Source organism: Saccoglossus kowalevskii, chromosome 19, assembly GCF_978046115.1.
Source record: "Saccoglossus kowalevskii chromosome 19, keSacKowa6.1, whole genome shotgun sequence".
In the NCBI taxonomy this organism is placed as follows: domain Eukaryota; kingdom Metazoa; phylum Hemichordata; class Enteropneusta; family Harrimaniidae; genus Saccoglossus; species Saccoglossus kowalevskii.
Window position 1 is genome coordinate 14,279,211 of NC_140659.1, and position 22,832 is coordinate 14,302,042.

At 34.3% G+C, this 22,832-nt stretch overlaps 1 protein-coding gene across 1 annotated transcript; it reads left to right on the forward strand.

The window, feature by feature from the left end:
• The first annotated feature begins 2,582 nt into the window (after positions 1-2,582).
• Positions 2,583-21,173, forward strand: LOC102803618 (uncharacterized). Its single transcript, XM_006819570.3, has 12 exons — positions 2,583-2,801; positions 4,449-4,671; positions 5,579-5,802; positions 6,381-6,478; positions 7,460-7,587; positions 9,163-9,219; positions 10,009-10,083; positions 10,596-10,718; positions 15,635-15,766; positions 16,398-16,436; positions 16,828-16,919; positions 19,143-21,173. The coding sequence occupies exons 1-12, from the start codon at positions 2,689-2,691 to the stop codon at positions 19,252-19,254; spliced, it is 1,416 nt and encodes a 471-aa protein (XP_006819633.2). The 5' UTR covers positions 2,583-2,688; the 3' UTR covers positions 19,255-21,173.
• Positions 21,174-22,832: the final 1,659 nt, after the last annotated feature.

A 22,832-nucleotide genomic window follows, 5' to 3' on the forward strand; every position in this document is an offset into this window, starting at 1 on the left:
AGACGTCGATGATTTATATAGTGTGATGCAACAAAAGTCCAACCGTAAAATGCACATTAATATTCTGCCGGGGTTTATTTGTTCTAAAAGTTATTTCTCGGGCAAATCATGATGAAGACAACAGTAATTCCCCCCCCCCACATCTCAGCTCCCTTCATATATGTATTGCTATCATTGCTATATGATTAGTAATTTATGCAAAATATCTTAATTGCGAACTAATTATTAAATGAATTTCCCTGTTACTAGCCCAGATATTTATGTTGGCATTAACTGCTTTCATTTATAGGCAATATATGTCAACTACAATACTCATTAACTTGGTGACAAAGTCATATATGCAATTTCTTTTTTGACAATTTACAGACAACTTTTCCAACTTTGTACTCTACGTTTAATAGTGGACAGCCTAGTTTTCGTGATTACGCACGCTAATTGTAATGGTTTACGAGCAACTTTCCCCGATAGGCACTTTAATTTTAATAATTACTGAGCAACTTTACGGACTATGCACGTTAGGTATACGACGGGCAACTTTTCACGTTTCAACTGTTAATAGATTACGGGCAAATTTAATCGACTTTGGACGGTACTTTTAATAATTTATGAACAACTGTTGCCGACTTTGCACGCTACTATCACGGTGTAAATTCTTCTCCGAGGGGTTCTCCACACGTATCAGGGGGGATCTCGTTTCGTCTCTCTATCGCGTCCCCTTGAGGTACGGGATCGGGGAAGTCACTTAAGCTTTACAGTCAAATAAGACACACACAACGAAATACGTTTCAACTCTCGTCTTAGTCGATCAGTCGAGCACTTTATAAGACACAGTGCCCTTGGGAAAAGTCCCCAAGACTATCGCAAGGCTGACCCAAGGCTCGCCCAAGACTCACTAGGACTGGACCAACTCAAACTCTCTTTATTCATTTTTAAAACTCTAACCAATTACAAAACAGTAAAAAGACTCTAGGGCGTAACCTTCATTCATAAAGCCAATCACACTAAGTACTGGACACGTCATATCTTTTGATTAATCGTTCACTACATTAATAATTGCGAATACTAACTGTCAGAAATAGTAGTCCGAATAGCGACGGTTATCTCGTAATTAGTTCCAAATCACTGAGCCAAGTTCCGTGCAGGACCTCGCATAGGTCTAAACGATGACAGACATAACACAGCCGTTCACTCGTAATCAACTAATTAAGTCGATCAACAGATACGCAAAACAATTTCGTCATACTACTTTCAATAGTTTATTGGCAATGTTTTCCTACTTAGCACGTTACATTTTATAAAAGGCTGGTTACTTTTCCTGGCAACATTTAATGGTTTACGAAGATGTTTTCATGATTTACATTTAATGGTTTACAGACAACTCTTTCCGTATTTATGTGCAACCTTGTTTACATGCCACTTCCGGTCTCTGTACTTTACTTTCAAAACTTTAAAGGATTTTTTTCGAGTATGAACGCCACTTTTAATATATTTTTTGCTAAACGTTTCACAATTGTACTTTTAATAGTTTTTATTTTTGCAACTTTTGCTGATTCTGCACGCCACTTTTATCCTTCCGATTTGATACGCTATGTTCTATTAGTTTACTGGCAACTGTCGGTCGCTACTAATACGCGCATCATTTAATTGGTACTAACCGTTCACAAACCCAATTGTTCTTTCAAAATACGGAAACTCCGTGTTAACTTCTTGATCGAAAATTGTATTTCAGATGCGATTAAAAGTTCAGACCGATGTTTTGACTGATTATTACGCCTACTTTATGTATATGCTCACCTGAACATGATTGGCACGGGAAACGGCTACCGAAACGTTTGACAAAACATTGAATATTTTTCTTGAGCCTCGGAATGAAGTCTCTTACAATCATACAATCGCTTATCCTATTTACAATTCGGGATCCTAGGTAAATGATGGTACTGCATGGTAACTGAAATATACTGGATGCAAAATAATAATGAATAATAAAATACTTTAATTATTACACGAAATATTCAATAAATATTTGTGTAAAATTATATTTGATAAAATTCTTGTCATATGGATTGTCGTGGTTACAGTGGTTTAGAGATTATTGTTCTAATGTTCCAAAATCCAAGGGTACTGTAAAATACTTTATTTTCGCTTGGAATTAATTTTTGCTATTATCGCTAAAGGAATGATTCAGTGAAAATAAAATCCAGCGAATATACCTTTTTTTCCTATATTTTACATTCAACTTGTAGAAAAATCAGTGAAAATATATTCCATACAAAATACCCAAATAGTCAAATTGTTCATTTGATGGGAAGAATACCAAACATTCATAAAAATGCGATTTTTTTTATCATTAAAATAATAAAGCTGAAGTACAGCTTTTTGAATACAGTGCCATCTATCATCAAAATATGGCAAATACTTCTTAACTGAAGTGTTTTTATTTCAACGAAGAGTGCTGTACTTCTGTACTGCAGTGTTTTGTCTGTTTTGCGATATCATCATTTCTCTGTTAAAATTTAGATAAGTCACAGCGCCATCAACTTGTCATCCCAGCAAATTTAACCTTTGACCCAGTAGTATAAAATATGGCGGCTGTTTATTTGGGTCGAGTCAGGAACGCCTCCCATGATGGCAGACAACTATAAATGTTCACCGTAACTACGATGCTCATATGGACATTCTTTCAAAATAATGAGTGCATCCACCTTAAAGATCAAAGTTGAAGGAAAGAATATCTTCCCAGCACAAACCGACGGAAGTAGTAATGTATTTGGTGATGGGGAATTTGTCTTGGCTCGAATGAGGTAAAAAAATGTAAAACTTGCAACTCATGGACGATGTCGAAATAGTGGCGGGGATCTTTAATTTTCATTTACGTGTAATAACGTGTGAGGATAGTATTTATTTTGATTAGATAGTAGATAATACTATCGATGATCGCCGTTGCTACAGTTTTCGGTTCACTGAAACTTTGATGTGAAAGTTCTGGTAGACCTGAGTACAGTTATGTAGGTGGGGTCGAATGATCAGGGGAAGGAGGTCAGCCTACGTACAGGAGAGTACTCAGGGCTAAAATTTGTGGCGTATGAATCGAGTCGGAGAAAGAGTTCCAGGCCCCCTCATCCTCTAACCTGAACCCTAAACCTAACACTCCAGCCTAACATAATTCAATATGCCCCTCCAAATAACTGAAGTGACCCGAAAAGGGTAAATATAGTTAAAATGGGGGGTACTGGAGGGTTAGAATAGAAGTTATAGGTGAGGGGGCCCTAAGAAACACTTACCATAGAATCATGCCGGCTGTGTAAACACATTTAAGATGTGCATTCTTCACATCTGTGTGTACATGTATTTTTATTATAATCTAACCCTGTGTACTTGGCTGTTTTAGGGGTGGTATATACACATGGGGTGACGACAAGGTCCCAATAATAAAAAATTTTATTCAACACGAAAAACATACTACAGAAGTCGTTTTTATGGTTGTATAAACAAAAGAAAAAAACTAAACAAAAAATTTAGGAACAAATAAGAACAAGATTAAACTCGAAACTACATATAAACAAAAATGTATTACTTAAAGGACGAATAAAAGCTACTATAAAGCACTATTATTTCTTAGTTTGGTGGAGCTGTTACATGTATAATGCATCTCTGATTTTCATACCTGACTTGATAAATTGTGTAACATTGATAAAGCACTTCTTCATAATTTCAATAAATTGAACTTCAGAGGGCAATGTGTTGAAATCTTTAATTTTGTTTTTACTCTGTAATATAAGTCTTTTAAGACATTCAATATAATTACTACATTCCATCATGAAATGATATTCACTCTCAATTACATTACAGGTTTTGCATTTACGTTCTGCTCTTGGTATCTGTCTATGTCTGCCAGTCTCTATTAGCATCTTATGATCTGAGATAGTGAATTTGCATAAAAATTGTCTCAGTTTAATATTGCTGTTCTCTGTTAAATAATTGTCTATTTTGAAAACGAGCTGGGTAAGACCCCTTCACCCATAACTCTAATCCTGCCCCCCCCCCCTCCCCCCACTGGAACATTTTCTGGCATTCCTGGAGTTTCGTAGGACCCAAGGAAGATTTTCACTGTTAGCAATTTTTGCAATTTTTCACTGACTCGCAAAATTTGATTACTAAGACCTGTTCGAGTCTGTACCATAGTAGAGAATAAATAGGTACATGTTGTATGTGCACTGTGAGCGTTTTTGTTATAGTCATAAAAACAACCTGATTAACTTCTTTAGTGAAAAAGATCACTTCTGCAAAGAATGTAACAAAATGAGCAGTGTCAAGTTGAAAGGGACAAATAGTTATCTACATGTATCTCAAAAATTGAGAATAACCTGCACTCATTTGGGGTCTTTGACATAAACTCACTGTTATGGTTTTGATTTTTTTTTTTAATTTTATTAATTTTTCACTTTCAGATGGATGGAAGACAGTGAAGCAGTCATGTGTAACTTGTGTTGTAACAAGTTCAACCAATTTCGTCGTAAACATCATTGTCGTGTTTGCGGTAGAGTAACGTGCAATAAGTGTTGTAAAGAAAAGGTTCCGTTACCGCACCTTGGTTATCCTGATCCTGAGCGTGTCTGTGAAGAATGTCTTACAGTTACGCAATTAATTTCAAAATCTCGCTCACACATTTTAGTAAGTAACAGCTTTGATGCATCCATTTGTGTTTTCTCATTCACATCTTGTATCCGTGTGCAAAGACTGATTTTTTAGAAATCCTGAGTCATAATGGTATTCCCCAAAATCAAGTCCAGCAAGCTTGTTGACAGCTGGGGAGAGAGGTCTTCAAACAAAAATGGAAATGTATGTGACTGTTTTGGTGTATTGAGACACAAACAATAATTCTTGCCCCTGATTTCTTCGTTTTTAAACTTTTTTGGTTTATAAATTGTTAATTTCATTTTACCAAATTAAAAATCCCATACTACCGGGTATAACTATATTCAGATTTTTTTCAAAATCAATATATCAATGTATGTTTTTCTGTTGCGTCAATGACGCGCCAGTGAAATAACACAACTCATTGCATCATAGCAAATCATCGTGTGTCAGCAGCACATTATATTAGCTTAGAGGGCACACTGCCTCGGATTGTATTCATTCCATTATGTTCATACATTTATCGCATTTACTTTGTGCTTTTATCGCAGTGCCATCGCCAATAATTTCTACTTAGCCTAAATATGATCCCCCAAGTCTGCTGAACAAGAGATTTTGTCAATTTTATCTTTAAAGCAATGATTCAATCACCATACAATCTGAGTTTCTTTATTTGATTCCCATCAATGAAAACATGATGAATCACATGTTTGAATCACAACCTAGTATCAATCAACACCAATTGTATACAAATACACACAAACTAAATCTTTACGCTCACATCATTAGAACATATGATTCAGTGCATGTTCTGATGCCTAATTGATCATCTTTACATGGAGATGAATGTCATTTTAAAAAAGATATACTTGGATTTTGTACCTCATGCAATAAAACAAAATTACACTAAATTGATTACATGTAATAATGTACTTCATTTCAGTCTTTTCAAATAGAGGCTGCTGATGGTCTGTATAAAGAACTACAGGATCCCAAGGGAATGGTTCAAATAGTACAACTAGGTGGTATACAGACTTTGATTTACCTTGCCAGATTGGATAATATAGACATCAGAAAGCACACAGCTGCTGGCATTCATATACTCTCTACAAATCCAGCATTACATGCCACATTAGCTAGTGCTGGCGCTATCAAAGCACTATGTAGGTGAGGGAGAAATGACACAAGCATGTTTACAGTGCAAATGATGTCATCAGTATTTGTGTTTCAGTGCAAATGATGTCATCAGTCAATGTGTTTAGTGTTAATGATGTCATCAGTCTTTGTGTTTCAGTGCAAATGATGTCATCAGTCAATGTGTTTAGTGTTAATGATGTCATCAGTCTTTGTGTTTCAGTGTAATTGATGTCATCAGCATGTGTTTCAGTGTAAATGCTGTCATCAATCTATGTGTTTCAATGTGAATGATGTCATCAGTCCTTGTGTTTCAGTGCAAATGGTGTCATCAGTCATTGTGTTTCAGATTTAATGATGTCATCAGTTATTGTGTTTCATTGTTAATGATGTCATCAGTCATTGTGTTTCAGTGTTAATGATGTCATCAGTTATTGTGTTTCAATGTTAATGATGTCATCAGTAATTGTGTTTCAGTGTTAATGATGTCATCAGTAATCGTGTTTCAGTGCAAATGATACCCTGTTGACATTTGACTTTAAGCAATGAAGTTCAATATTATTGCTAGTATTTATAATAGCATGGCAGATACATTATGGTTTTGATTACAGTTTACTGCGTAGATCACAGACAAGTGAAGAACAAACCATTATTGATTGCATCAGTGCATTGAGAATATTCTGTAAATCTGCTGAACTCAAGATGAAAGGTGAGTTCAAAGTGCACTTAAATGTACGTGTTCCGTAGAAATACTGCAGTTAGATGCAAAACAGACAAGTACATACAAATATAAAAATAAATAATGTAAAAATCAACTTTTAATTGAAAATAACATCTTGACCCATGAATTTTAAACAAATTTACTGTTGACCCCAATATATTTTCACTTTTGATCTCCGCTTGACTTTAAACCCATAATAATGAAATCAAGTCAGATTATCATAATTCCAGCGATGTAATCTGCTGCTGGTCATTTGCGTTTTTTACTGTTACAGTAGTACCAGGTTAAAGTGGGGTCTGAACCACCATCTGGTATGCTTTGTGTATTAATTTGAAAGTGTTGGATTGCACGATCTAAGCATGGAATAAGTGTGGTTATTAAGCAACTTAAGCGGGATGCCCAGTGGTTGTCTGGAAGCCACGCGGGATAGTGCAGTTAATTAGGGGATTCAGTGTTGTATTCGCCAGTTCGAAGCACACATGCAGTACATAATTTTGCACTTTCCCATTTATTATTTCCGCTATATACACTGTAGCCTCGTTATAACGAACTCTTTGGGGGACATACAATTAGTTTGTTATAGTGAAATGTTCACTATAATGAAGCACATAATACATTGGGTTTGTTGTGAGCGGGAGACACGCTATGTGTTCATTATATCAGGAAATTCATTATAAAGGTGTTCATTAAATTGACGTTACAGTGTACTGTACTTGTCAAATCGAATGGCATTGGCCATAATTGGTTATTTTAAAAATAGAACTGACATAACCATGGAATACCACAAACAATTTACATTTTTTTCATTATTGCACAGTATCTGAAAGTAGTACCTAATGTGGCCGTGATAATGTCTTGACTGTTTTGGGTTCAAACTGGATGTACAATTTCAAAGTAGATTTAGAAAAAAACAGATCTAAGGAAAGTATTTAAAATAATTTACATCTTGTTTATGGTTTTACTATCCAGCTATTGATGATGGAGTACTTCAACCGGTTTTATCGTTATGTAGTGCAAGAGAAGAGATAGCGCTGTTAGTTGTCATGATATTAAGTTTGATTGTGGAGCATCATGGGACTCATACTGCTGTGATTGAGGTAGGTCTGTTAAAGGGCGGTATGTGCGACATTTGTGTTGATAAACATTGATTTTCCTACAATCCAACGCGCTCTTCTAATGGAAATCACAAGTATGAGATTTTACCTGGGTGCGACTTGCACTAATTGCCACCGGTGATCTTTCGATACCTTCCAATCACCTGAAATAGTAACGACTCAGTTTGTACTCGTTGATCTGCGCAACAGTCAAAGTCACCATCTTTGTTTATATGAGACCCACATACGACAACTATCACGCTTTAACTTTAATACATGGATCCCATCAAAACATAGTTCTCCTAATTTTTAGTGACGTTGTTTCTTCATTTCCCTGAGCTGTAAATGTGACATAGCTTGACTAATTTCATTCCTACCATTACTAAAAAAAGGCAAAAGTGATTTCATAACTTGTATATTTGATTTCATGAACTAACATGAGGCAAGCTTATCATGTTTCAAGTTGGGTTGAATGAATAGTGCAGTCAATCAATCAATCTTTATTCAGTACTGGGCCGCGACACATCATACAATATTTAAAAATACATAGGTAGAGGTGTTTTTACAGAGAAAAAGAAACACAAACTACTAATTACAATACCACAGAAACAGTAAAAAAAAAATTATTGATAAATCAATTTACATGTAAAGAATGAATAGTGCAGTAATGATTAGGGAAATAATAGTAGGTTATTCTCCCTCTCAACATTTTCCATACAAAGATTTTAGTTTATTTCCATGTGCCACATTCCCTGTGTATCTGGTACTACCCATGAATATATTTATATATTTATGTAATACCAGAGGTACATTACTTGGTGTTTGCAATGCGCAAAGTACTGTATGGTGACATCATGCCAAGATCCCATTCAAGTCTCATCTCGTAGATATGTAGCGAGACTAATGCGACATTCTGACATGACATAGGCGGTTTGTAATAAAACAATAAAACATGTATTACCACATTCATAGTGAAAAAATGGAATATATTGAAAATGTACAGAAAATATAGTTATCGTAATTCGTCATATCTTGTGCAGCTATTTTGATCCACCTGGACATCCCAATATCCTAGTTACCTCGGACATGCACATTCACATTTTTCTGAGTTGGAACGCGAGCGAGATTGAAACGAAATCTTGGTATCATGTCACCGAAGTTGCAAACCCCAAGTAATGTACCTCTGGTAATACTGACTAAATAGGAGTGTTTGTGCTGGATAACGTTCATCCAATGTTAAGAGGTCAAATGTTCTTGCATGAGGGTACAAACATTGATTATTCTTGCTGTAATACTTTTATTAAAGATGATATACAAAAAATTCACTCTCCAAAACAATCATTCGCATTAATCGTTAACAAAATACAGCTGAACTTTTGCAAGTGTCACCATCTTGAACAAGCATTTTCTGCATACATTCTCCTTACAAGTGGTAATTGCCAATAAATGCTTCATTGAAACACAAAATATCCAGGATTTTTCTATTCTTAACAATGTTTTATGTATGCATGTGATGAAATAACCCGTGTATCAACCGTAGAAGTTACGCTTTATAACACAATTCCCTTATTTGTCTAGAATGATCGAAATGCTTTACCAAGAATATTAGACCTCACATCCTCACAAGATGAACAGGTATGTAGACATCTTAGAGATGTTAAGGGACATGTGTATATGTATGTGAACATTAAATTGGATTTCTTGCCTTTTTTTCAGGATTTTGTTTTGCAATCAAATATGTCTGACATGTAGACGTGAGTGGCGCCCTCGCTGGCCGAACGGCATCAGACCCTACTAACACCTGACAGAATAGTGTATGTCTCATCGGCAAGATCAATACTTTGAATTTACAAAGATCACGCCGTCTTGCATAGAGTTTCAATGAATATTCATTTTGGTGGTCATCGTAATACTGTCAATCAAAGCCATGTTTGCATTGTCGGCAAAATTCACACTGTTTTCAACGAGATCATAAAACATTGGGCGGAAATAAACTGCCGTTGATGGTTACTGTTTGACGGCTGTCATTATCTGACGTTCCTCCAATTTTATTGGTACGGACAAAAATTGTCAAGGGGAGTGAAAAACTACATTTTTCTGTCAGGCGTGTGTTGGGTTTAGTGCATCGCGGAGGGCGCAACTTGTGCAACCTTGTCAGGCTAACTGATATGTGGCCCTTTTGTTTCTGAAAATGCCCATGTGCAGCTGTATCTAATGCATTCATGATCTATTTGGTTGAAAATTGGTAAAATATCCTTTGTTGGTATGAGTTGTATCATGGCAACGAATGAATGGGTAATACAGTCCATGATGCCACAAGTATCAAGCATCTCTATAAATAGGTGATATCAGATGATAAACTTTTTATTACATGACCAACTCCGACTGAATTCATTACCTTTATGCTATGTGATTTCTTCTCAGATGCAGGAAGTGGCACTAAGAACCCTGGCATTATTATCAATGGGAACTGACCAACATAAACAACGACTTGTTCAGGTACTGTTTATTGTTTCTACCATTATTCTACTAAATTATTTGAATGTTTTGATTATATTTAGTAAAATAATCCATGAACCAGAATTTTACGAGTTTTGCATTTAAGAGCCAGATTGACTTACTTTTAATCTAGACGTTTTAAAATCCTGATTTGAAACACGCTCACAACATCTACATGTAACATGAAATATTCTGTATTCACTTGGACGTAGTTGCAACAACTTCTTTTGTTTTCATCACAAACTAGTCCTGTTTATAGGCTGAAGATTTTCCTTCAGAAGATTGGGAAAATATAGCCAAATAAGCAGAAAATTGACTCAAATTTTGCATGTTTGCACCAAAAGTAGTGTTCATTTTCAGTAATATTGTAGAATATAAGATAAAAGTGCAGACAAATCTGGGCAAGAAATTCTTGTGATAAAAATGTTGATGGCATCTTATATTTGTTTATTGAATTATACTAAATACAGTGATGACACGCCTACCTACTAATCTGTGTGGTTCTATTACAGGAAGATTATGCACGTGGTAAATGTTTTACAGCAGCAGTGCGAAGGAAACCTAAGAATACTCAGGTTGTGTGCAATGTAGCTTGTCTACTGGCAAATTTAGCAGCTCTACCTGAACAAAACCAGGTAAGAATAACTGGTATCTTTTTGTCAGAATCTGACAGTCAGTGCATTTCTCGAACATGCCTGGGTGGATTATGTTGGTACAACTCATAATGGGAGACATTTTCACGTCAATTTTGTTTGTTCTGTTGATCTATGCCTGTGACCATTTTAATCCCCAAAAGTACTGAAAAAATCACATGTCTTCAACTGTTTCTCAGCCATTACTAGGCTGATTTCATTCAAACTTGAATTTAAACATTCACGGTTAGTTATTGACACATGTCAATTTGTTTTGCGATTTGATTCAAAATTGCTATTTTTTATTTACAAGTGTGTCACTCATTTTGTAGATACACTTTAAAGCAGAGGGGTCACCACCTGCTAATGTGCGGGAATTGAGTCCCAAGCGAGGATAACAACACACTCTAAAACCACAAAGACTTGTGGGTAGATGCTTGGTTGAAAACAACAACATGCTATGACCATTTTCCGCATCGCCAAATGATGACTCCTCCACTGTCAACTTTGTCGAGCGGAGCTTATCATATGAGTGATTGTCCGTCGGCCGTCGTCGTCCGTGTCAATGTTTTACTTTTTCGACTTCTTCTTGAAAAATACAAGCCTGAATGTTTTGATACTTGGTGTGTATGTACATGGGGTAGATGATATCCTCAATTCTTTAATTTTGGTGAATATTTTTGTAATTTTTGGTAAAAAGTGATATTTTTTACTTCTTGTTAAAAAAATGCAAGTCTGATTGCTTTGACATTACATTTATAGGTACTACATGTGGACCTCTCTCAGATTTGTTCATTTTATGATATCTTCAATAATCTAATTTTGATGAATATTTATGTCATTTTTGGTAAAAAGTGATATTTTTGAATTCTTGTTGAAAACAGCAAGTCCGATTGCTATACATACTATACATATTGTTCATTTTCTAATGATATCTTCTGTTCTTTGTACATTGCTAACAGCGGAGCTATCTCAGCCGACTGGCTGCTTGTTACTTTTTCAACTTCTTCTTGAATACTATAAGCCTGATTTCTTTGATACTCAGTGTATATGTACCTTGGGTAGACTTCTCTTGGATTTGTTCATTTCATGGTAATATCTTTATCTAGTTTTGGTGAATATACTTTTTGACTCCCATGTGCAAAGCACAAAATGGGAGTCTTTGCAGTTAGTGTGTGTGTATGTGTGTGTGTATGTGTGTATGTGTGTGTGTGTGTATGTGTGTATGTGTGTGTGTGTGTATGTGTGTCCGACTGTTCCACTGCTATCTCAAGAACCATACATCGGTTTTTGATGAAACTTGGTGCATAGATGCTCTGGGCCAATGCGCAGATTTGATTAGGTTTTGGTAAAAATCCATGCTCGTTAATTACCTAATTTGCATGATAATTAGCTAATTTTTAGCTGTTCTATGACTGTTCCACTGATATCTAAAGAACCACTCATTGGATTTTGATGAAACTTGGTACATAGATGCTCTGAACATATGCGCAGATTTGATTAATTTTTGGTAAAAATCCGTGCATATTAATTACCTAATTTGCATGATAATTAGCTATTTTTTAGTGGTTCCATGACTGTTCCACTGATATCTAAACAACCACTCATTGGATTTTGATGAAACTTGGTACATAGATGCTCTGAACTAATGCTAGGTTTTGATTAGTTTTTGGTAATAATCCGTGGACACTAATTACCTAATTTGCATAATGATTAGTCAATTTTCGGTTTTTCCACTGATATCTCAAGTACTAATCATCACATTTCAATGAAACTTGGTACATAGATGTCATACGACACTGCACAGACCTGATAGTTTTTATGGTAATATCAGTACATATTAATTACCTAATTTGCATAATTAATTAATTTTCAGCATTTGATATAAGTAGTTAGCATTACATTTCAATGAAACTTGGTACTTACATACTCAAGGACTATGCAGAGATTGATTGTTTTCGATAAATATTTGTGCATATTAATCACCTAATTTGCATAATTAGTTAATTTTCAGCTTTTCCACGGGTATCTCAAGTACTAATCATCGCATTTCAATGAAACTTGGTACATAGATCCTTTAGAACTATGCAGAGACCTGATTAGTTTTAGGGTAAATAATTGTGCATATTAATTACCTAATTTGCATAATTAATTTTCAGCTTTTCTACTGATATCTAAAGTACTAATCATCACATTTCAATGAATCTAGAATTATGCAGACCCAATTAGTTTCCGGTAAATATTTGTGCATATTAATCACCTAATTTGCATAATTAACCAACTTTCACACTGATATCTCAGGTACTATACATCACATATCAATGAATGTACATGGATGCTGTAGGACAATAGACAGACCTGAATAATTGCAGGTTAAAATCTGTACATATTAATTACCTAATTTGCATAATTAACCAATTTTAAGCTTTCACACTGATATCTAAAGTACCGTAAAAACTCCAAAATTTCGACCGGTTTTAAATAATTGGTGTTAGATATGTGACGTGTTTTTAGAGTCAAAATTAAGGTGCATTTTCGGACGGTCGAATTTTTCAGAATAGAAATCAGCAAATGAAAAAATGGGGATGATAGACAGTGTGCTTCATTAGTTTTTAAAAAATGCAATGTCCGTCAATTTACGTAAACTTCCTCATGTTTCACGGTAAAAGCAAAGGTCGTGGCCGAGTTGTAACTCAAAATCTAAACAAAGTCATCAATCAGTGAATATTATGACAAGCAAAACAAAACATCAAGACGCGGAGAAGAGGTCAGCACAAAACTAATAGGTCAAAAGACAAAGCTGTCTCGCACTACCTAGAAAAACTTGCGAATGTTCGAAGTACAGGTACCCATTGGACAAAAGATGCATGGAAGTTTAGCAAACTATCTCCCCGACCCAGTGCAATGTATCCGGTTAGAATCAAAGCTCACGTGTCCCTTATTTGAGGGACCAAATTCTGCCGTAAATTCGCCCTTGGATTAAAAAATAAAATGGGATTTAAGAAAATAAAATGGGACTTTTAAGGTGTATTTTGGCGTCATTTTTCGGACATTTCAATCAATCCTGCCGCCTAAAATAGAGTCTAAGTTTTACCGTAGTCATTGACGTTTGTCTATTCAAGAGTACACGTGTATGATTTTTATCGTGACTAGCGTGAGCGGGTAAGCTTCCTTTCGAGAATGAGCTGTTATCACTGTGAACAATGTTAAATTATTCTTCAGATGACCAGTTTATTTTTTAAAAACAACTAATTTTTTTATTTAAAAAAAATCATGCCGTTTTCGCATCAAAATCCAAGCCAAAACATCGTACTACAACACCAATCTCTTCCGCATTGCGTTCAATAACATTAACATATTTAAATAAGCTATGGTAATTTGAACACGTTGGCATCATCCAGCTTTTTGATTGGTTAATTAGCGATTTGACCTATTTGACCTAAGAGAACATGGCGGATATCCTACAGCATCAAACGTTTATACGAGACCGGAATCATTCGCTTACGATGAAACTAAGTTGACTTTTATTTGTATTTCATAACCATTCAACAAATTTATTTTGTGTACATTATTATAATCACTACTGAGTACAGTAATAATCAACAATTCAGAAACGCAGCATGCCGTGATTTTTGTGTTCGTTTTTATTTCAAACTTCGTTTATTTAGAATATATTTTCGTTACCAATAAAATAAAAATCTCTCAGTCAATCAGAAACCCGGATTCATGCCTTCGAGGAAGGTCCCGTTTGAACGCTCACATCGTTTTTTTTTTTTCGTTTGTGGGAAAACTAAAACTGGTCGCAATTTTCGAATAAGAATGAGTCGGCAATTTTTAGTGGAATCGAAAATTTGGAGGTAAATAAAACACCGAAACCCGGCAAATAAATAGGCGATCGAATTTTTAGAGGGGTCGAAATTTTGGAGTTTTCACGGTACTAATTATTCCATTTCAATGAAACTTAGTATAAAGATGCTCTAGGACAATGTACAAACCTAATTAGTTTGGGGTAAAAATCTGTTCATATTAATTCCCTAATAAGCATAATAATTCATAATTTTTTGGTTCTAATCACATTTCAATTAAACTTGGAGACATAGATTTTATGTTACATTGCGCAGACCTCATTAGTTTTACACTCAAATCTGGTCATATTAATTTTCTGATTTGCATAATTAGTTTTCAGCTAAGTAATTTCGAATTATATTTAATGTGTCTCCAATACTCTCAGCACATGGGAGTTCTTTCTAAGCTTTCTTTGATTTCGTTTTTGGTAAAAAGTGATATTTTCGACTTCTTGTTAAAAATCGCAAGTCTTATTGCTTTGATATTATACATATAGGTACTATATATATATATATATATATATATATATATATATATATATATAGGTACTGTATTTTTGTCAAAACACATAAAATCACAAAATTTTAACCTAGACCTTCTCTTAGCGGCATCTGGGCTGCTTTCATTCAAACATGGTATGGACATCATGCATGATAGACTCATAATGCATGCAGTTTTTTTAATGATTTGATTCGAAATGGCCGACTGATGACAATTTCGGTTTTATTTTCGTGTGTGAACTATTGCTCAGACATGTTTTGCTAGGGCAAAGAGAAGGATTAATGGTGTACATATGCATATCGATTTGTTTTTTGTTTTGATTGATTGCTGGCCATTTCTTCCAAAAAAACATTTGAATAAGTCGTCCACCATTTCTGGAAATCCAGTTGGTCAAGTGATCAGCATCTAATAGAGATGGTTGATGGTTGGTTATAAGCCAATCACACAAGTTCTTGAATAATAGCTCTCGATGCTACTCGTATCAAACAGGTCTACAAATAAGTGATATCAGGTGACAACGTCATAATATATATATATATGTGTGATTTAATACTTTATTGTTTTTATTTCAGAATGCATTACAAGACTATCTATGCTGTGCATGTGAAATGCTAAGTGAATACTCTTCACTCAATAATGTCATGGGTCATGTCTCGAGAGCAATTGCTAACTTTGCTAAACATCAAATCCACACACACAAACTGGTAAGTGTATTACAGTCAATCTGTGTTTTGCAGTATAAAGACTACCGTAAAATCTGTATTAGAAGCCGCATCCTTCATAGAAGTCGCACTCTTTTAAAATAATTAAGAACAAAAAATTCATCATTTCTCATATGTGTAGATGCTCTAATAGAAGCCGCATCCCATATGTTGCATTGTACCATTTTAATAGAAGCCGCAGTTTCTAATACAGATTTTACAGTACCAGTAAATTGTACACAGACAATCCAAACAGGTTTGATAGTGTTTTATCAGATTGAGACAATAAACATCCTTAATCTGTTCACATCATCAGTGTAGATCCCTGGCATACTTGTCAAAACTTGATATCCCACTTGATGACACCTCTTTCCTTACATCAGCTTCTTGTGAGGTATGTATGGTACCGTCTAAACTGCAATTGAGACCAGTTTTGAGACACTCTAACAGATGAAGATGCCTTTTGAGACTGATTTAGAGACTCTTGGATGCCATGAAATCTCAAATGGCATCTTCATCTATTGGAGAGTCTCAAAACAGGTTTCAATTGCAGTTTAGACAGTTCCATACTTACGTTTTTCTGGTTGGATCAAGATGAGACAAATAAAAAAAGTAATTTTTTTTTCAATTTCAGCTTGAGCACTTGAATACTATTATTACTTTATTTCTCAAGGTAAGTATTATTAAAATGTAACCTAGACTCCAGGTGTATGTGTATGTGTATGTTATTTTCTTTTTTGTACATTATATGAACTCTCAGGTATGTATTTTATGGCACAACAAAGTATATTTTAGATTTATACTACTCCTTAGAACTCATCAAGACATTAATGAATGAAATGATTCTATGATGTCATACTTTACCCATAATCCTTTGCTTGAGAATCAAGATGGCTGACTACATAATAATGATATAAAGTTGAATATCTAGAGAATGAAAAGTTATATAAAAAAAACTGTAAATTGCATTCTCCTACATTTGTGGTGCTTTTTCTTCAGGGGTCATTATGTTGTTTGGATTGATGTTTCCTTTAACGATGTCTGCTGTTCTGTCTTCTTTTCAGTCAACAACAGTTTCAATCCAGTACCAAGGTATTCGTGCAGTTCTGTATCTGTTATCGCATTCAACTGAAATCACAACAACAGCTTTATTGAGGTAAGAAATAAAGAAATAACATCTCATCGGGTCTAGTCAGGGAACTGAGCTAGCCTTTATTTATAATTTCTGTAGTAAAAAAAGACTTCTTTTTGACTCTCATGTGCGAAGCACAAAATGGGAGTCTTTGCAGTTAGTGTGTCTGTGTGTGTGTGTGTGTGTGTGTGTGTATGTGTGTCCGACTGTTCCACTGCTATCTCAAGAACCATACATCGGTTTTTAATGAAACTTGGTGCATAGATGCTCTGAACATATGCACAGATTTGATTAGTTTTTAGTAAAAATCCATGCATATTAATTACCTAATTTGCATGATAATTAGCTGATTTTTAGCTGTTCCATGATTGTTCCACTGATATCTAAACAACCACTCATTGGATTTTGATGAAACTTCGTACATAGATGCTCTGAACATATGCGCAGATTTGATTAGTTTTTGGTAAAAATCCGTGCATATTAATTACCTAATTTGCATGATAATTAGCTGATTTTTAGCTGTTCCATAATTGTTCCACTGATATCTAAACAACCACTCATTGGATTTTGATGAAACTTTGTACATACATGCTCTGAACTAATGCTAGGTTTTGATTAGTTTTTAGTAATAATCCGTGGATACTAATTACCTAATTTGCATAATGATTAGTCAATTTACGGTTTTCCCACTGATATCTCAAGTACTAATCATCACATTTCAATGAAACTTGGTACATAGATGTCATATGACACTACACAGACCTGATAGTTTTTATGGTAATATCAGTACATATTAATTACCTAATTTGCATAATTAATTAATTTTCAGCATTTGATATAAGTACTAATCATCACATTTCAATGAAACTTGGTACATAGATGTCATATGACACTGCTCAGACCTAATAGTTTTTATGGTAATATCAGTACATATTAATTACCTAATTTGCATAATTAATTAATTTTCAGCATTTGATATAAGTAGTGAGCATTACATTTCAATGAAACTTGGTACTTAGATACTCAAGGTCTATGCAGAGATTGATTGTTTCTGATAAATATTTGTGCATATTAATCACCTAATTTGCATAATTAGTTAATTTTCAGCTTTTCCACGGGTATCTCAAGTACTAATCATCGCATTTCAATGAAACTTGATACATAGATCCTTTAGGACTATGCAGAGACCTGATTAGTTTTAGGATTAATAATTGTGCATATTAATCACATTAATTAATTTGCATAATTAACCAACTTTCACACTGATATCTCAGGTCCTAATCATCACATATCAATGAATGTTTGTACATGGATACTGTAGGACAATAGACAGACCTGGATAATTGTGGGTTAAAGTCTGTACTTGTTAATTACTTAATTTGCATAATTAACCAATTTTAAGCTTTCACACTGATATCTATACTACTAATTATTCCATTTCAATCAAAGTTAGTACAAAGATGCTCTAGGACAATGTACAAACCTAATTAGTTTGGGGTAAAAATCTGTTCATATTAATTCCATAATAAGCATAATAATTCATAATTTTTTGGTTCTAATCACGTTTCAATTAAACTTGGAAACATAGATTTTCTGTTACATTGCGCAGACCTCATTAGTTTTACACTCAAATCTGTTCATATTAATTTTCTGATTTGCATAATTAGTTTTCAGCTAAGTAATTTCGAAATATATTTAATGTGTCTCCAATACTCTCAGCACATGGGAGTTCTTTCTAAGCTTTCTTTGATTTTTTCCATGTCTCACCGTAAAGAATTAGTTCAAGTATTTTTTTAATGTGAAAATAGTCTGGCCAAGGGATTATGGTGTTTGTATTGACCAACATATAGCTCAACCACATTGTGAATAGCAAGTACATGTAGCTACTGTCATGAAAATTTCAAATGAAGATGATGTCACAGACACACATCAGTAATAAGCTCATACACGTAGACCATTGGTTTTGCAGATACATGTAAATCACATACTGTAAAATCAGTATTAAAAGCAGCGGCTTCTATTAAAATGGTACAATGCAACAGAGGGGATGCTCTTCTATTAGAGCATCTGCACATCTTGGGAATGCTAAATTTTTGGTTCTCAATTATTAGGGATGCAGCTTCTATTACAGATTTTATGATGCATAGATGGAATTCTGGAACCTCCAAAAATATATTTAGTTGGGTTTATTGTGAAAATCAGATTTCTTCAATTAAATAAATACTTGTTTTTGCTTTGATTTGACAGAGAGGGCGCTACTGATGTTCTTTGTGGTATTGCTCACATACCGGGTGTCATCAATGCAGTGCAGGCAGCCATACTACTTAATGTACCGGATACAGACAAACCTAACCCCTAACTTGTTGATTATTCTTCATTGCATCAGGAAACTGAGATCCTATACTATTGTAACCAGAGTACTTTTATTAATTTTTAAAACTATGAATTTTTCTGATTTTATGGCAGTCAGTAATGCTATTGGTCATAAGACAGCAGAGAAAATGTTCACTAATTCATGAAATTCATAAGAATTTGTCTTCTATGAAATACGATAAAAACATATGGTATATATGCAGGAGGAGCTACATTTATAAATAAACAAAATATATTTAGATATCATTATTTTTGGAAGACACACAAGTTATATCAAGTACATGTACACTATTTTTCACTTAGTATTGGAGCAGTCCTCAATTCTTTTGACATCGTATGAATGTTCCGCCCTGTTGGTTTACTGTTTCAGTTATCTGGTCTGGCATCATTATGCTGCAAAGTACTGATCTACTACAATCGAAGCCACATCATCAACTACAACAGGTAGAGCCTCTAATGACTGAGCTATTGGATTTCAAATGAAAGTTTCTAAAAAAAAATGGGTAATAGAAAGGTCATGCCTATGCCAACTTGTCAACTGTTATGTGTTAAATTATTCATGAGCAAATGAAAAAGCTGCAATACATTTTTTGTATTTTTCTAAATTAACATACATGTAGGTTCAGTGTTGTACACTGGTGCATCTCCTTGTTGTGCATTTACAAAATGCAGACAAAAACTATGGCATTTACAGTTGTAAACACACTCCAGCTTGTGCGATTAAACATACTAATGTCATATTACATGCATGAGTTTAAAATGGGCAGCAGATCCAAAATTAAATCTAAACTGCCAGAAAAATTAAACTTGAATATAGTTGATCATGGCACGCAAATGCAAATAGGTCCCTATATCTTTCACAAACCTGTTTCATGGTCACAGAGTGATGGCATGATGTTTTTCTCCTATGAAGCTCAAAGTGAAACTAAACGTGTACCCCAGTTTATTTAATCTTGCTTTTAGAAAAAAACATGCACTGTTGTATACTACTGTAAAAGGATTAATTATTCACTGGGTTGTAATTTTTCTTACCTTCTCTGACTGGAAAATGTGCTAAATTAAAACCCAGTGAATATGTCAAATTTAGCATTATCTAAATGACAAAACCGTGAATTTAAAACCCACTGAATATGACTGAAATGGTAAATCAGCGAAATTTTAACCCTGTGAAAATTAGTCATTTTACAGTATTTTAGCAGTACATTATTAATACTCCACAGACCAGTTCTTACATGATGTTTGAGGCATTGTACATTATGTAGCATAGCATTGTAATATCAAATTTATATTTATCATCCATTGCCATACTGTATACTGGAATATGATCATTTGAGACACTGTGGAGGTTTGGGTTGAATTGATTTTGGCTTGAACTGATTTAACAACTCCAGTTAAATGTTCACTGATTCAGTGACAATATTTGTCAAGATATGTTATTACAGAAAACTGAATAATTCATAATCATGCTATTTGACTTTTTTTTTCACAGAAATTTTTATAACTTCATAATAACTTTATAAATCAGTTTATTTTGTATAATGTTGTATAAACATGTTTTTTGAAGACATATTTGGTGTGGATAAAATGGAGATAAACATAATACTAGAATTGCTCAATCTCATTTAGAAATCAAAGGAAAATATTACTTCAAAAGTATTCTTAAAGCACGGTGGTCGTCGCGCAGCCCGAATTCAAATTTCATGTAAACAATGTATTTTACACGTGTTGTGTACATCGCTATGAGTCCCATATCAAACTGGACGCGGCGCAACAACCACCGCCCTTTAAGTAATTTTAGGCAAAACTACTCCCAAAATCTTATACTATACAAAACTGCTGTCTCAATGGAAACTAATTTTTTTAACCTACTTAATCTAGTTTAAGAATAAACCTATTTTGTATTAATTTCTGTCTAATAACTTTTACTATACTATATTTTTTTAACTCCCAAAAATGAGGCTGTTTCTTCTACACTATGTAATTATTATAATCTGTACTTTTTATTTTTCTGTGATAACATTTACTATGACAATTTCATGTATATTTGAAGTTGTCAATTTCCTCTTGAATACAAATTTAGAACAGTATTATGCTTGGTTTGTATTCAGATTTGTATGTAGGTTTGGGTTAAAATGTATTGGTCAACATATGTTTGATGAAGGTTTCATGCAACATATGAAACTGGCTTAAAAGTATGTTTGTTTATATAAAACCAATACCAATGCTCTGTAATAATTATTTTAGTGGTTTAACCGAGATCTATGTTCGGAATGGCAGAAATGCTTGATTTTGATCAATCTTAACATTATACTGACTGCCACTCGGCCATATTGATCTTCAAACAAATATATGTGTGACATAATGTACCTATAAAGTTTGAACATGATTGGTCAAGGCATGTCAGACATTGGTCAGACTCCTGATCAGCATTTGTTTAAAAAAATGTCCGCCAGTTGGCCATTTTAAATTCAATCTTGAAAATGCATCAAGGTCTTGTTATGTCCAATGTATATACCAAGTTTGAACGAAATTAATTTATACATGACTAATATCAGGCTCCAGAATGGAGGAAATGCTAGATGAATGATGAATTTTAAGCAAATAATTGTCCACCCTTTGGCTGTCTTGAACCAGATTGTAAAACAAAAAGACATGCTTATGTGTCCCAAGATATATAATAAATGTGTATAATTTGAATGTGATTGGCCCAGGCATGTCCAAGATAGTAGTGGACATGCACACACATACACACATACATACAGACTGCATCCAAACAGGGACTATGTATACAAGAAAAAAAAAAACATTCCATGAAATTTCAAATTGACCCAAGACTCTAGAATAATGTTCTGTCTACCTTGACAAAATACAGAAAAAATGATATTTCAAAAAAAATATTTGCTTTGTACATGCTAAGAATTGATTTTCACAATACATAATGTGTTGTAAAGAGCTGGGTTTAGATTTTGAGAGTCAATCTGAGCAAGTTTCACCCCCCAATAATCACATATATTATATAAAAGAAATTTCAAGGACTTAAATTTCATGAATTCGTATTTTTCCACATTAAGGCATCACGGTCTGTCAAATTATTTGTCAGTTTGGTCCAGAATGATTAGTGAATGTAGCAAAATGTAGCGTATATTTAAAAATAAAAAATGTTAGCAACACCAAATCCTTCCGCGAAAAAGATAAATCCATTTTGGCAATTGTATTCATGAATTTGATATACTGCCCTCAAGTGACGATGTCATAAGTTGATGTCAAACTTACCGGTAGAGGGCAGCATAAGAATTTATGTAGTAATTCACATACTCGTGGGGCACGATATAGGCATACTCGAAGAGAAAACCAGGTCTTATTTCTTCAGAATAAAACCTGGTAAACCACAAAACACCGCCCTGTGACACTTACAGTACAGCATGTGCGCATCTTAAAGCGCGGTGGTCGTCACGCTGCGCATGTGCAACATTTGTGTTGATAAACATTGATTTTCATATAATCCAATGTGCTATTCAAATGGAGGTTTAAGTATGAGGTTTGACCTGTGCTCGACTTGCACTG

Coding starts and splice junctions, on each gene's coding strand:
- LOC102803618 (XM_006819570.3), top strand. CDS start 2,689: ATGAGTGCATCCACCTTAAAGATCAAAGTTGAAGGAAAGAATATCTTC. Junction 5,803..6,380: donor GCTATCAAAGCACTATGTAG/GTGAGGGAGAAA, acceptor TTTTGATTACAG/TTTACTGCGTAGATCACAGA. Junction 15,767..16,397: donor AAATCCACACACACAAACTG/GTAAGTGTATTA, acceptor TTTCAATTTCAG/CTTGAGCACTTGAATACTAT.